General features: G+C 47.2%; 1 protein-coding gene and 1 non-coding gene across 12 annotated transcripts in view; both read right to left on the reverse strand.

The window, feature by feature from the left end:
* Nucleotides 1-5,777: 5,777 nt before the first annotated feature.
* Nucleotides 5,778-14,429, reverse strand: part of PDYN (prodynorphin) — a 111,486-nt gene continuing 102,834 nt past the window's right edge. For 5 of the 11 annotated variants that reach the window (XM_070472325.1, XM_070472324.1, XM_020906322.2 and 2 more), the window contains 2 exons: nt 9,301-9,448; nt 5,778-8,005 (listed from right to left, as the gene is read on the reverse strand). In XM_070472325.1, coding sequence (XP_070328426.1) covers nt 7,358-8,005; nt 9,301-9,448 — 796 coding nt within the window. In that variant the 3' untranslated portion in view covers nt 5,778-7,357. Of the gene's footprint in view, nt 8,006-9,300; nt 9,449-9,977; nt 13,043-13,098; nt 13,202-14,429 lie in introns of those variants that run through there. The other 6 variants (XM_070472326.1, XM_020906321.2, XM_070472329.1 and 3 more) reach the window with 4 other exon arrangements.
* TRNAC-ACA (transfer RNA cysteine (anticodon ACA)) lies at nt 10,227-10,298 on the reverse strand. Its single transcript has one exon. It is a non-coding gene; the product is annotated as a tRNA-Cys (tRNA).

The raw sequence follows: 14,429 nt of genomic DNA on the forward strand, positions 1-14,429 counted from the left end.
CCAGTGCCCCTGGCCCTGCGGTAGGCCACTCTTGACCCACGCCTCTGCCAGAGACTCCCAAACACTCACAGGCAGTCTGGCTCAGTCTCTTGGGGGATCACTGCTCCTTTCTCCTGGATCCTGCTGCAAACAAGTCCTTGTTAGTACCCTCCAAAAGTCTCTGTTTCCCCAGTCCTGTGGAAGTTCTGTAATCAAATCCGGCTGAATTCAAATTCAGATTCCCTGGGGATTCCCAGTCCCTTTGCCAGAGTCCGCAAGTTGGGAAGTCTATCGTGGGCCCTAAAACTTTTACAACAGTAGGAGAACTTCTTTCGTATAATGGTTCTTCAGTTTGTGGATCACACACCCATTGGCTCTATGGTGGGGCTAATGATGACCTTCTCCAAGAGGACTTATGCCACACACACACAAACTCCTTGAGGCAAAGATTATTCACATTTCGATCCCCACTGGGCCTTGACACCTTGGCTGAGTAAACACCTTGATATCTGAACCCTGATGCTTTTGTGAGTTTTACAAATGTTCCTAAGTGGGCAAGGAACCCTGTTGTAATCTATAAAGTAAATAAGAAAGTTAAACGGCAATATTCCCTAGTGTATTAAAATTTGATTGCAAAAATTTGATTTATGTACTTTCCAAGAGCCATCTTTTATTTAAAGCAAGTCTCAATTCAAGGACTTTTCTCCCCGCAAAGTTCAAAGCTCAAACCACTGAGCCTATATTTTTCATGGTTGAGATGGTCAGGGGGTGGGGAGTGTTCACTGGAAGCTGGCTTCTGCAGACTGATTTCTTAAGTGCAACCCACCACCACTTCCATGATGATGGGCCTGATGCCCATCACTGTCTGTTAAGGAGAGAATGCTGTGCCTAGAGCCTTGGTCCCAAGACAGGAAAGCTACTAAGTCATTCCTGGCACCCTGTGTCCCTCGAGTTCACTTTAGAGGGTACCATTTGCCAACAGGATATTCCCTCGTGATCCCTGCAACCTGCTGTCCACCCAGAAATCAGCCCGATCCCCCTAAATCCACATCAGATAATGTCTCTCAGTCATTCTCAAAACTTTCAGAGTTCTCTCTCATCCAAGGCAGAAACTCAGGGTTCTTTCCATGGCCCATGAGTTGGACAAGAGTATAATAGATTGCCCAGAACAGGGCACTCTGAGAACAGACAGGGCTCTGTTAATCCCACGAGGTAACAGTGTAAACCAGGATGCTGTCCTGGGATCTGGGAAGCCCTAAAAGATTGGTGTCTGTCTGCTCTACAATCTGTTTCCTCCCCTCTGCCTTCACCAGACCCCGTTGCTTCCTGACTTCATACAACCACAGACCAACCCCTGGGTCTTTGCACTTGCTGTTCCCTTGCCTGGAATGCTACTCACCCACTGACACCCACAAGACTCCCCAACCTCTCACACATCTCTGATCAAGTTCTCCCCCATTCAGACAAGCCTCTGTGACCCCTCTGAGTCATCACTGGCGTCTTCCTACCCTTTTATTTTCCCGCACAGCCCTCGTGCCCACCAGAGATATTGACCCATTCCTTCGTTTATAGGCAATTGGTTTCCCCAGGAGAAAGTTAGCCTCATGAAGTATGGACTCCACTACCCCAGGGCAGGGTATACCACAGGTGCTCAATAAACATTCATCAGGTTCTGGGATGAATTTGAATGGGAAGGGCATTAGTACTAATTACCCAACAACTGTGGGCCACAGTCCCTGAGTCTTCTCATGCATCCTCTGCGCTACCTGCCAGGGTAGGACTCATTACCCTCATTTTCAGACAAGGAAGTTGAGGGTCCTTTGCTTTGTTCATCAATTGCTCAGTCAGTGCCTGAAGCAGAGCAGGTATTACATGTCAGTTCTCAAAAAGGCAGAAGTCCTTATGAAATCATCCACGTGGTTTTACAGATGAGAAACCTGTATCCTGCAGGATTCAAAACCCACCTCCCACAGCAAGTTAGCAAGGCTGGGACCACTCTCAGACCCCAGGTCCCCAGACTCTCAGCCCAGTGCTTCTTCTGCAGGTCTAATCGCAACGTGTATCTCACCTGGAACAGGAAACTGCTCCTGTCTCCCTCAGCACCATGGCAGGTTGCTCAGGAGTTATGCTGGTGCAATGGGGGTTAAAAGTGAGACAGGAGGGCATTTTCAGATGGCAAAACTCAAAGGTGATTAAGGATGAGGGGAGCCCTGGAGAAAAAGAATAATGGGGTTTGGCTTAAGTTAAACAGAGATAAGACAAACAGCATAGAAGTGAAACTCATGTAAATTTACATATTAGAAGAGTAATTATAAGTCTTTCTTATAAATCTCTTGCTTCTATAATGGGAGGCGACAGGGACTCAGCACATGAATCAGAAATGCCAAAATGACATCTATTAGGGCACCATTGTTTCTGACACTGTCATGGGGATTTTGTTGTCTTCAGCTTTGGGGCCTTTAATTAACAGACAAGGCCCATTGGCTGGGCTCTTAGTGTGAAAGATCTGGAGTTGAGTGGGGGAGGGGCGATCCAAACACGCAGGATCATTAGGATTGTCATGATCATTATGACAAGACTCTCCTCCCTGGCGTTGGTGTATGGCGTTGTCGTGGAAACGCCAAGCTTATTAGGAATACACTCTTTTAAGGCCACTGGGATGTTGGCATCCCTTAACCCATGCCTGCTCTGTGATCACTGCCCAGTGTGACCTTGGTGATGTGGACAAAGAACCAGAACTCCACAAGGCCTGTGATGTCTTTATTCCAATTCTTCCTCTGGCTTGCTCTCCACTGCCGCAAATAGCTCATGAAAAAAGATCACCCCCCAGGGATGTTAGAAATGTTCTACATTGCGATCTGAGTGGTGGTCACACGAGAGTGTACATATGTAAGAATCCGTTGAGTCACACACTTAAGATTAAGGACACTTTACAGCAAGTATAGCTTGATTTAAAAAAAAAAATTTTTTTTTAATATTCTTTTCTTACCACCAGGAGAATTTTGTCCTTTCAATAGGTGTGTGCCTTGCTCAGGTGACATCTGAAATACCATAATCAGAGTCACTGCCCCTCAAGAGGAGGCAGCAACCAGTGTCACATACCCTGGGGCATCAGGTGAGTCAGCTGTTACTAACCCCTCACCTCTGTCCAGAGAAGTCAGGATTTCTCTCCCCATTTGACGGATTGGAAACTGAGGCTCAGTGAAGCACAGTGGCTTTCCCAGAGTGAAAAGGGATCTGAGCCCAGGTCTCTGTGACCCCTTCCTAGCCACACTCTTTTCACCTTATTTGGGCAACCCTCCTTGACCAAAAGAAATCCATCCAAAAAAGGGAGTTCAGAACAATAGTGTTCTAGAATCCATAGCATATGAAGAAAATCTTAAAACCAAAAAAAGGAGTGTTCTCATTTTTTAAAAAATATCGCAAAATAGTGAGAGTAATGAACATATTATTGCTTGCTCTGCTCAGTACCTTTAAAAAATGTTACTTGACTACATTGAAAAAACCCACAACCCATATTTCTAGTCCTAAAAATAAAATCTGACTACTCCAGGCCCATGTTCCCGTGGCATGCACTCTTCAGTTTACCGTAGTCCCCACCCAGTCACCCTCACTCATTTGGGTGATGACCATCCTATTTGGTGGGCTGGCATTCATTCACTGTCCTACTGGGAATCATGCTCCAGTTTTTCTCTGAAGAACCACCCCTTTCTCCCTCCTTGTTCAGCTGCTTTGAATTGGGTTGAATGCAGCTCTGTCTTTGATGGTGATCATGTGATTCAGTTCTGACCAATCAAGGCATCATGTCCATAATGATTGGCATTAGCTCAGAATTGGACATTTGACCCATTCACAGCCTATGGGTGCAATGAAACTTTGGTTGTGATTTTCTGTGAAAACAGCGTGCTAGATTTGAACCTTGCCTGGATAGCCTGGAGCTGCTGTCACCCATCTTAGAGGCATGTTCAGTCTTAGAACTGAGTCCAAGACAGAGGAGAAAAGAGCCTAGTGATAGAGAGGTGCTAGTGTCGTTATTGAACACTTGGATCAAGCTCTACCTAAAGCTAAATATCCTGGCTCTTTCTTTTGTGTGCGTCAACAAAGTACCCTTTTTTTCTTTGCTTTTATAATCTATTTGAGATGGTTAGGCACCATTTGCTTGCAAGTAACAGAAAAGTCTGAATGGCTTCCCTGGTTGCTTAGACAGTCAAGAATCTGCTTGCAGGAGACTCGGGTTCTGTCCCTGTGTTGGGAAGATCCCCTGAAGAAGGAAATGGTAATCCACTCCAGTATTCTTGTCTGGAGAATTTCATGGATAGAGAAGCCTGGTGGGCTATAGTCCATGGGATCCCAAAGAGTTGGACACCACTGAGCGACTAACACTTCCATTTTTCAGGCATCATTTGTTTGCATGTAACAGAAAAGTCTCCCTTAGAGAATCTCCTAGGCCAGCAGACAGCAGGATCAGGACCCAATGGGTAAAAATAACAGAAATCTAAATTTTAACCCAACATAAAGATGGAAATTTCCAGTATGGAATTATTAATTATATGTTGTGAAATCTAAGTAAGTGTTCAAGCAGATCAAAATTTCTTAGCCTGTCAATTTGGGCAGAGGGTAGGTGGTTGGAGGAGATAATCTCAACCTTATGTTCTTTCCAACTTGTTAATCCTATGAATATCAAGAATGGAATATTCCTTGAGCAGGATTTCCTGTATACCTTAGGGAGATTCTTCTCCTACCACAGTTTTCCATTATCACCAAGTCCCAGTTGTCTCCTTCACAGCAATTATCAATGTTTTAAATTTTATTTAAATTTATTTTTAATTTTAGCTTTATACTAATACTTGCCTACTTGTTTATTTCTGTCTCCCCCCTGGGCTATAAATTCCATAAGATATTGTAAAATAATTAGCCTCCAACTAATAAAAGTAAATGGGAAAAAAACATTCCATAGGAGCTGAGACCTTATCCATCTTGTTTTCTTGTACCTCTAGCACCTGGCAAAATGCCTTCAGTTGCTACTTTGTTGAATAATTGAAGAAATGAATGAGATCTCCCTGACTCTGCATTTTCTTTGGATTTACTCAGAAAAGCAGTATCCAAGCAGAACCCATAGGTCGGTAGCCACTGAATCTTCTAGTCTTAATTAAAGACATCTCATCTATGCTGTTTAATGAAAGATACCATTTTAGTAAAGGACACTGTGCCCGCATTTCCTAGAGTAGTCTTCATCCCTAGGATACCCCCTCTTGGCTAGATACATTTCCCCTCCTGCCTGGTCATGCAGCACAGGAGACAGCACCCCTCTTTTCTCTCCCCACTGTGTTGCCATAAGTCTGAGCTTTGCCACTATTCCTTAAGGCAATATAAGAAAGAAACCATCATTTACTGAGTGCCTACTATGTTCTAGGAGCTTTGCATATTTGATCACATCTGACCCTCACAGCCACCTTACAAAATTGGCATTGTTCATCTTTATTCTACAGAGGAAGGGACAAAGGCTCAGAGAGGTCACATGACTTACCTAAGGTCAAACAGATTTTAAAATTAGGACTAGGGTAGTCTGAAGTTTGTGCTCTTTCTGTTATCCTACATTTAGTTCTTAAACTTGAATATATGTGTGTATGTGTATATGTGTATATATATATATATATATGTATATATATATATATATATATATATAATTTCCCCCCCTTTCCCCAGCACTCTTTTCTGAAAAGGGTCTTATCATTCTTGGGGACTAAGGTAACCCCCCCCACAACCACACACACACATATATACACACAGAGCCCAAGTTATCAGCATCTTTTTTTTATTTATTGTACTGAAGGAGTTGGAAATAACACAAGCCTGTTAAGAACTAAGGAAATTCCAAGTAAATTGAAAAAAATGGGATGTTGAAAAGCACACGAAATAATTCTGTAACAATCTATACATTTCAGAACATCATGAGAGAGGCCGGAGGGTTGTGCATGAACAAGTGTGCTCAGTAGCATCTTATACAAAATAACCAAACTCAAGTTCATTTCCTCCCTATCTAGACCAGCCTCCTGGATCCACAAACCAAACCATATTGCCTGGGTACAGTGAAGAGAGAGAGAGAGAGGTTTGAGAGACAGACAGAGACAGGGAGACAGGGAGAGAGAGAGGAGAGGAGAGGAGAGGACTTAGGTTAAGGTCACTTCCTCTGCTTCTGGGTTATTTGAATCAAGGAACTCATTTGGCCTCAAGCACTTAATCATTTCATTCCTCTTTCTAGTTACATTTTGAGACATTAAGAGGAAAGAATAGCCATGAGAGCTAAAGAGGACTTTTCCCCCTTTCTAGCTGTTGCTTCTGGATTCCCTTACCCAAGGCCCAATGCATATGCTTGGCCAGATGGCTTGGACTCTTGGCGGCGGATTCAGCTGCTCAAGAACATGGTTGTGCTTAACCTCATCAACTTGACTCAGCGTCAGTTCATCCTGGGGTTGGAGTGTGATACCGATCAGTTTAATTAGTTTAATGAGGGCTGAGGGAACCAGTCCACAGTTTGAATCTGTTGCACAGAACAAATCAGTTTGCCTCACTCCTGCTTGATTGTTTCAGCATTCAGAAGGCGAGTGGCTCTCATTAACCATTTTGGAAAGAGATTTTTCACTCCCGTCCTCTCCTGTGAGAAGTTGGGTGCTGTCCAGGGTATCAACATGGACTGGAGTCCAGGAACCAGGTTCTTCAAAAGGTGTGTTTCTGAACAGCACAAACTCAGAGTACACTGAAGGTTTAACCCACTGGGAGACCGAACTCGGTAGTGTAGGAATTCCTGCTCCGATAAAAAGCAGTGTTTGAGCTTTTTGCCTAAAGCATGGTCTCTATAGTAGGGAGAGCTTTTGAGGTTTGAGAATAAACTGTTAGGATTTTTATATATCTATTTTGTCTTAAATTTCTACCTTTTATATGTTTTATGCTATATATATATGTGTGTATATATATATATATCTGCATGGGGGGGGGGAATGTTCATTTTTCTTCTGAGGGGCATTGATCAGAATACTTGATCATAGATCCAGAGGGATCAAGGGGTCAGTCTGGATTCCTGGGACGGGGGAGTCATATAAAGTGAATTGATAGCAAAGCTGCTGCTGCTGGTAGTTTTAGAGATGTAGGGTGAAGGCAAGCACTAATCTACTGGAGAGGGAAACCTCCCTCCTCCCTTCTCACTGACCTGGACAAACACGGCATCTGGGCAGAAGAGAGGCAGACTAGGTTTGGAAGTCTTGTAGACAATGCTGAACTGAGCATGGGGATGGGGACCACAGGGGCGGATGAATGAGTTCACTCCAATCTCCAGGGCATTATGGGAAGCTCCTGACTCAACTCCATGATGGGGAGGTGTTTACTCATCAAAAAGCTCTTCGTAATAGGCACTGGGGTCTTCCTGAGACCGAGTGACCACCTTGAACTGGCGCCGGAGGAAGCCACCATAGCGCTTCTGGTTGTCCCACTTGAGCTTGGGACGGATGCGCCGTAAGAATCCCCCGTAGCGCTTGTACAGGTCCTCATGGCCCACCTCATCCCCCTCCCCTTCCTCAGCTCCCTTCCCAGTCACCTCTGAGCTCCTCTTGGGGTATTTGCGCAAAAAGCCCCCATAGCGTTTGACCTGCTCCTTGGGTTCCTCCTCATCGGAATCCCGCGCTCCAGCCTCCAGGGCACCATCGTTCAGCTGAGCATCTCCATTCAACTCAGACTCTGCACCCTCCCCCAGCCTGCCAGAGAGACCCCTGAGCTTCTCTGCCAGGTTGCTGCTTAGAGCATTCTCCTCTGCTGGAGTGCTGAGAAGGAATCTGTTTTTTTCTAGTTCCTTCAAGTAGGGCCTGATGTGCTTGGCCGGCTCACTGCTGGACTCTTCCAAAACTGCCTTGCTTTCCAAGTCTTCCTTGCCATTGAGCCCAACAGTGAAGGGAGTGAGGAAAGACAGAAGGCCCTGGCACCTCTCCCACTCCTGAGCAGGCTGCAGGGCAGCCTGGCATTCCAGGGAGCAAACCTGCAAGAGACCCCAGAAGACCACAGTGGTAACGCCACCTCCATCAAACTGTCAAGCCACAAGCTCCTGCTCCAGAGAGTCCCCTGTCTAGTGTCTGAGAAAATTAAAAAACCATTGCTAAGTCCCGGGCCACCCACTTTCATCCTCCCAATACTGCCTAAAGGTAAGTGACTTTATACCCATGTGGAGGATGAGGAGAGATGAAACAGCTTTTCCAAGGGCCCAGGGCTACAGATGACACTGTGAAAATTGGAAGGAAGATCTTCCCATACTGCTCTGCTGGGCTCATCCATAATCTTCTGCTTCTGACTCCAGAGGGACTACTTGGTTCCCCCAACCTTCCCTGGGTATAAAGGATGCTGCAAACATTTTATACAGTGGAATAGAAGCAATGCAGAATGGTGGAAAGAACACATATAAGGAGTTGTTTAAGGGTTCATTAAACCTGGGATGACAGTATCTACTTCAAAAAAGTAGGGAGGACTCAAACATGATGATGATGATATTGTTAATAACAGTGACCACAATGACAATACTAGACAGTACTGGAACTTGAACTCACGTTCTAATGCCATGAGTCATCATACTTAAGCACTGGGCACTTCTGAGATCAAACCAATACATGATGCGCTGCGTGCATCTCAGTGAAGAGTGGCTAGAGTTAATACTTTGCATCATCAGCTCATGGAATCACTCCCATTTTGCATGCAAGGAAACTAAGGCTCAGAGAGGGGGTTCCAGGGTCATGGAACTAGAAATTGGCAGAACCAAAGCCCATGTCCTGTCCACCAGAGCCTTGAACCTTTATTACAGCTATCTGTTGTTATGGGAGAGGCACAGGGAGGAGCTTGATTCAAACTAAAGCCAGCAAGGCCAGCCAAGCAGTGGTGTAAAGAGCTCCTTCCAGGAGAATGACTAGATTTGGGAATGCCCATCCACCTAGTTGTGAGAAGCCCGGAAAAGTTCATCTTGGGCTGCCAACACCCAAAGTCAACACCACCTCATGAACGACATTCCTTGTTATCAGGCAACAGGCTCCCTGGAAACCTGAGCTTTGCTCCCAGATCTGAGTGAGCCTCTGGAGGTAAGGTCTGGGGAGGGAACAGGAGTCTAGAAAACAGCTGTCCATAGCTGCCCAGACTGACCACAGTGTAGGACGTATTCTGCACAGTCTGGGATGAGTCTACAAAACAGGCTCACAGCTCCCCAGGCCTGCTACCTTCTCTCTCTGGGCTCCACACACGGACTGTCCCTTCCATGGACTCTGGCATTGAGGAGCCTTGCCTGAAACTCACCAGGGGGTTGATGGGTTGGGGTCCATCCTGGGTCTTCACAGCACACAAGGAGCACTGGGCCCGGCAGTCCGCTGAGACAGAGGGGAGTGCGAGCAGGCAAGCAGCCAGTACCAGCCCTTTCCACACCATTCTGTCTTGGCTCTTCCTGCTGGAGAGGGAGAAAGAGGAAATGAAATCTGTGATCGCCTACTCTGTGGGTTGTGTCCTTAGCCTGCAAAGCCAACTCTTGCTGGCAGCACTGCACTGCAAGGAAGCCATTCTTGTTCCCATTCTACAGCCAAGAAAACAGGCCTATGGGGGAACAGTGGGTGCCCAAGGCCAGTGGTCAAGGAAGGGAACTAACACGCTGAGTGCCAGCAGTGTACTAGGAGCTTTCCTACATGCTCACATTCAACCTGCACAATAGTTCTTAATGTGGGTTGTACTGTTAGACAGATAGGAAAGTGGAGGCTCAGAGAGGATAAGTGATTGCTTACACAGCTAGGAAGTGGACAAGAATCGAAACCCATTCTGATCATTCACCAAGCCAGAAGACGTGGCTATCTGTTTTTCTGCATTCTCTGAAGCTTCTACCCCCTGCCCGTCTCCCCCGTTCCCCAGGCTGGCCCCAGCCCAGTCCTTTCTGCTATGGACATTTCCCACGCCAGCACTCCTCCTTGCCCCAGCCATGGCTGCACCTTCACCGATCTCCATGCTGGTCCCTCCTGCTGACCTTGAAATGCCCTTCTTGGTATATCAATTCCAGGATCAGAACCATTGGATTGGGTCAGGCTGGGCCCTTCTCCTAAATGTCAGAAAAGTGAAGTCGCTTAGTCGTGTCCGACTCTTTGTGACCCCAAGGACTGTAGCCTACCAGTCTCCTCCGTCCATGGGATTTTCCAGGCAAGAATACTGGAGTGGATTGCCATTTCCTTCTCCAGGAGATCTTCCCAACCCAGGGATTGAACCCGGGTCTCCTGCATTGTAGGCAGACGCTTTACCATCTGAGCCACCAGGGAAGTAATAAATGTCAGAGACACCCTCAATTCTAACCCTATAGCCAGTTCTTCAACTCTGCATTCTGACCACATTAGCTACTTGTAAATCCCCTAATGAATGGAGCAGTGCCTGTCCCACCTGTGGCCCCTTGCACATGCTAGGGCCAGAGAATCCTCCTAGAAAATCCTCCTCCTAGAAACCCCTCCTGTCCTCTCCTGTTATCTGTCATTTTGGTCCTAGAGTAGATGTCATCTCCTCCAGGCAGCTTCCTCTGATCTCTTAGGTGGAAGGGATGTTCCCCTTTGTATTTTTCCAGAGATTTGTGCCTCCTCCTTTAAACTATTCCACTACTTGGTAACTACCTATGTGAGTCTTTAAACTTTGGTTCCACGAAGGCAGGAGCTGTGACTTGTTTTCATCTCTGAAACACTTTTTCTGTGTTCCCCACACATGCCAGGTTTGCACCTACCTCAGGGCCTTTAATTCCCTTTTTCTCCATCTGTGGTACTGTGGCCTCAGATTTTTTACTGGCTTACTCCTTGTAACTAAATGAATACAGTGTCACATCACCTGGGAGATGTTTGCTGACCCCAGGGTTTAACATGGCTTCCTGGTTTCTCTTGCATTCTTGTGCTTTTGTTTTCATCGGAACACTCACCATCTCAGACTATCCTACTGTTCGATGCTTGTCATTGTTTATTACATTTCTCCCCTAGAATATTAGCTCCCCGCAGGCACAGACCTTAACTGGCATGTTCCCCACTATAACCCAGCACACATAACTCTAACCAGCAGATAGTAGGCCCTCAATAAATCCTAAGCAGATGAATTAATGCTTCGCAAAGAGTCTATTGAAAGTTGTTCCTTTCATAGTTAACTCCTTATAAACCAAATACCAAGATGCAAAGCTGCCAAGTAGGAGCACAGAGCTGGAAATAGGCAGGGCTGCAACACACTCTCCAGCCTGGTCCCTGTAATCTGCTGCCTCTGTCGCTGCTCTGAGACAGCTGTCCTCCCTCCCTGCTCCATCCCCCAGATCCTCCTGCACAATGCCCTGTTTGCTCAGGTGAGGAGGGGGAGTTATGAGATTCCACCTGTGGCTCCAGGGCTCCATGCCATAGCCCAGAACTGGTCTCAGAGCACACAGGAGGTTTCCCTCTAAAGCATGCCTGATGAGGAGCCCAGCCACCATCGATGTGCTTCAGGCCTTGACTCAGCCCCTATGTCCGTTGTCTCATCTATCCATGCCCAGTGAGAAGGACACTTCCGGTTCTGTGAGTTCCCCGTGCTCTCCAGTGAGTGGTGAAAGTGGGGAGCAGGCCCATTCCCTTTGACTTACCACATGTGTGCTTGTAATGACTACAGTTTCTAGAACCACTTTGATTTATTAACAGCTGAAACCTCCACGAGGTCCAGAAGGCCCTATGCACAAGGCTTTTTCTTGTATATTATTCCCAACCCACCTGCCAGTTGTAAGAGGTGGGCATGCTTATCCCTACTTTGTAGATGAGAAAGTTGGTGCTCAGAGAGGCTTGGCAAATCTCCTGAGGCCACACAGCGATCAAAGGTGAGAACTCAGGCTCATCTGCCTCTCTGGAGGCTGGGCTATTTCTGTTCTCCTAGGTCCAGAAGCTCAGAGAAAAAACCTCACGTAGGCAGGCCTGTGTCCATCCCACGCCGCTCTCCTTCCTTGAGTTTTTCTCACGCTCTATCAACTGCTGAGCGGATTTGGGTTCCAGGTCAGTGAGCTGTGCTGTTTATGTGCAGATATAAAGCAGCAGCTCATGTTTTCCTCCTATCAGCGATGGCTGGGCTGGCCTGGTACAAGATTAGCAAGGTCTTGCTCATCCACTGGGGATGGGCAGCAGCAACGCCCTCTTACTCCTGGCTGGAAGCTCCCTTCTCGGTGGCTACAGCAGGAAGCTGGATTTGAGATCTCACTGTCCCACGCAAATACAGTGACAGCATCCCTTCCTTTCATCCATTTCCTTTATGTTCAGCAAGGATCATTCTAGCCGATCTGATGGTTAGTGAGCACTCATATTCTGAGTAACTTTCATGAATGAACTCATTTATGCTCACAGCAAATGTGTGCGGTGGGTACTATTGTCATGCCCACTTCACAGACGAGAAAACTGAGTTAAGACACCTGCAAAGACTCTACAGCTAGTTAGCAGAAAAGCTGGAATTTGCACCCAGTCAGTCTGGCTCCAGAGCCCACCTTCCTAACCACCAGGTATAGCCCCAGCTCCTTCAAGGCACCCCAGCCTCCAGCTCCTTCCTCCTGCTTCCAGAACGGCCTCTAATCTTGTCCCCCGAGAACCCGCCACAGGCAACCAGAGGACAATTCTGAATCCAGTCTGACTGCACCCTGCCCTGCATTTGGCTTCTCCATCACCTTTGAGAGGACCTGCCCCTTAGCCAGGCTGTCCAGGGCTTTCCTGGCAAGGAGAGCCACCATTGACCCGGCTTACCACGTGCTGGGCCCTCTGCTGAGTCCTGTATGTGTCTCAGTATAAGGGGTGCTCTTAATAGCCCCCTAAGGCTGGAACTGATATTCTCCCCATTCTACAGTGAGGAAGTAGGGGCACAGAGAGATCACATCTAAGCAAGCAACCCCAGCAAGGACACGCAGGCAGGCTGGGTGTGCGCGCCATCTGACCTGGGCCTGACCACATCACCTGCAGCTCTATGAGAAATGCCCTCTGTGCCCTGTCCCCCAAACTTTTGCACATGGAGCACCTTTATCACCACCTCCACACTCCTGTCTCCCTCTGACCTGCCTGCCTCCCATTGTTCTTAAAACTCAAACTTAGTTACCTCCTTCAGGAAGTCTGTCTAGGTTAGGCTTCTCCTTTGACTGCTCACAGCTCTCCGTGTATCACACAACTGCCTCCTTCTGAGTTCCCTGCCAGGGCAGACTCTATAAGTGCAAAGGCCCTGAGGTGAGAGAGGCCGTGTGTGAGGATGACAAGGAACAGCATAAGGGAGGAGACAGGAGACGTGGGCAGAGGCCGCATGGTGTCAGCCCTTGCAGGCCAACGTGCAGCTTGCATTTCATTCTAATGTGATGGGAAAACTAAGGAAGTTAGACTGTTAAATGAATGAATGAACGGATGATGTCCCCTGTGCCGAATGCAGAGCTAGAACAGGAACAAGAAGAGCACACATGTGTAGAATGAATAACAGGCAACCCTGGATCTCTCAGAAACCCAGTTTGAATTTTTCTGACTCACACTTCTGTGCCCCCAGAGAAACCTCACGGGTCCACAGGATGTCTAAAATCAATACCTGCTAAACAAATTCAGCAGATGTTAATGAAACTATGGGGAGAGGTGGGGGCAGGCTGGAGGAAGAGAGAGGCAGGTAGGAAAGGGGAGAGAGGAAGAAGGGAAATGAGACCAAGGGAGTGAAGAAAGGGAAGGAGGGGACAGGGAGGAAGTGAAAACCAGTCAAAGACAGAAAACAGGGAGGGAGAGAGGGGGAAGTGACTAGAGACACAGGAGCAGAGGAGAGAGAGGCAAGGCTGTCGAGGGGAAGACACAGAAAGAGCGGATGGGGGTAGAGGAGGAAACAGGGGGAGAATGAAGGATCCATTCCAACTTCACTCGGGCTACAGCAGATGGAAAAGAAAAAGGCAAAAAGGGGTAATAACATAGGACCTCGAACATTGGAGAAACAAACAAAAAAGAGGTGTTGAGTGAATTAACTGCCACGTGTAGAGACCCTACTATGTACTGATGGGTTAAGAGTGCATGGTCACATCGATCCTCAGTGCCAGGCCATGTGTTACCACTTTACACGCGTTATTCTCACCCTCACAACACTCAACGCTTGCATACCCACTGTATGTGGGACAAGACTGAGGCTGGGAGAGAAGTTCCCTGCCCAAGTTTCCTTGGCTTGTAAGGGGGAGAGTTAGGTCTCCGAATGGATCTCTCTGGTGTCTAACAGCAACACATCAGCCCTGAGGTTTTCCTAAACAATCCTGCTTCCTTCCTTGTGTAGGATAAACAAATTATTGAGCAACGTCAGTTGAGTCCCCCCCGGGGAGCCTTTTCGCCTTTGCTGTGAGGATTAGCTTGGAAGCCATACATCAGAGACAGCCCTGCCGGCTCATTCCTGACTTGGGAGGAGGCAGGAGAAAAGGA

Source organism: Odocoileus virginianus, chromosome 9 (assembly GCF_023699985.2).
Source record: "Odocoileus virginianus isolate 20LAN1187 ecotype Illinois chromosome 9, Ovbor_1.2, whole genome shotgun sequence".
NCBI lineage: Eukaryota > Metazoa > Chordata > Mammalia > Artiodactyla > Cervidae > Odocoileus > Odocoileus virginianus.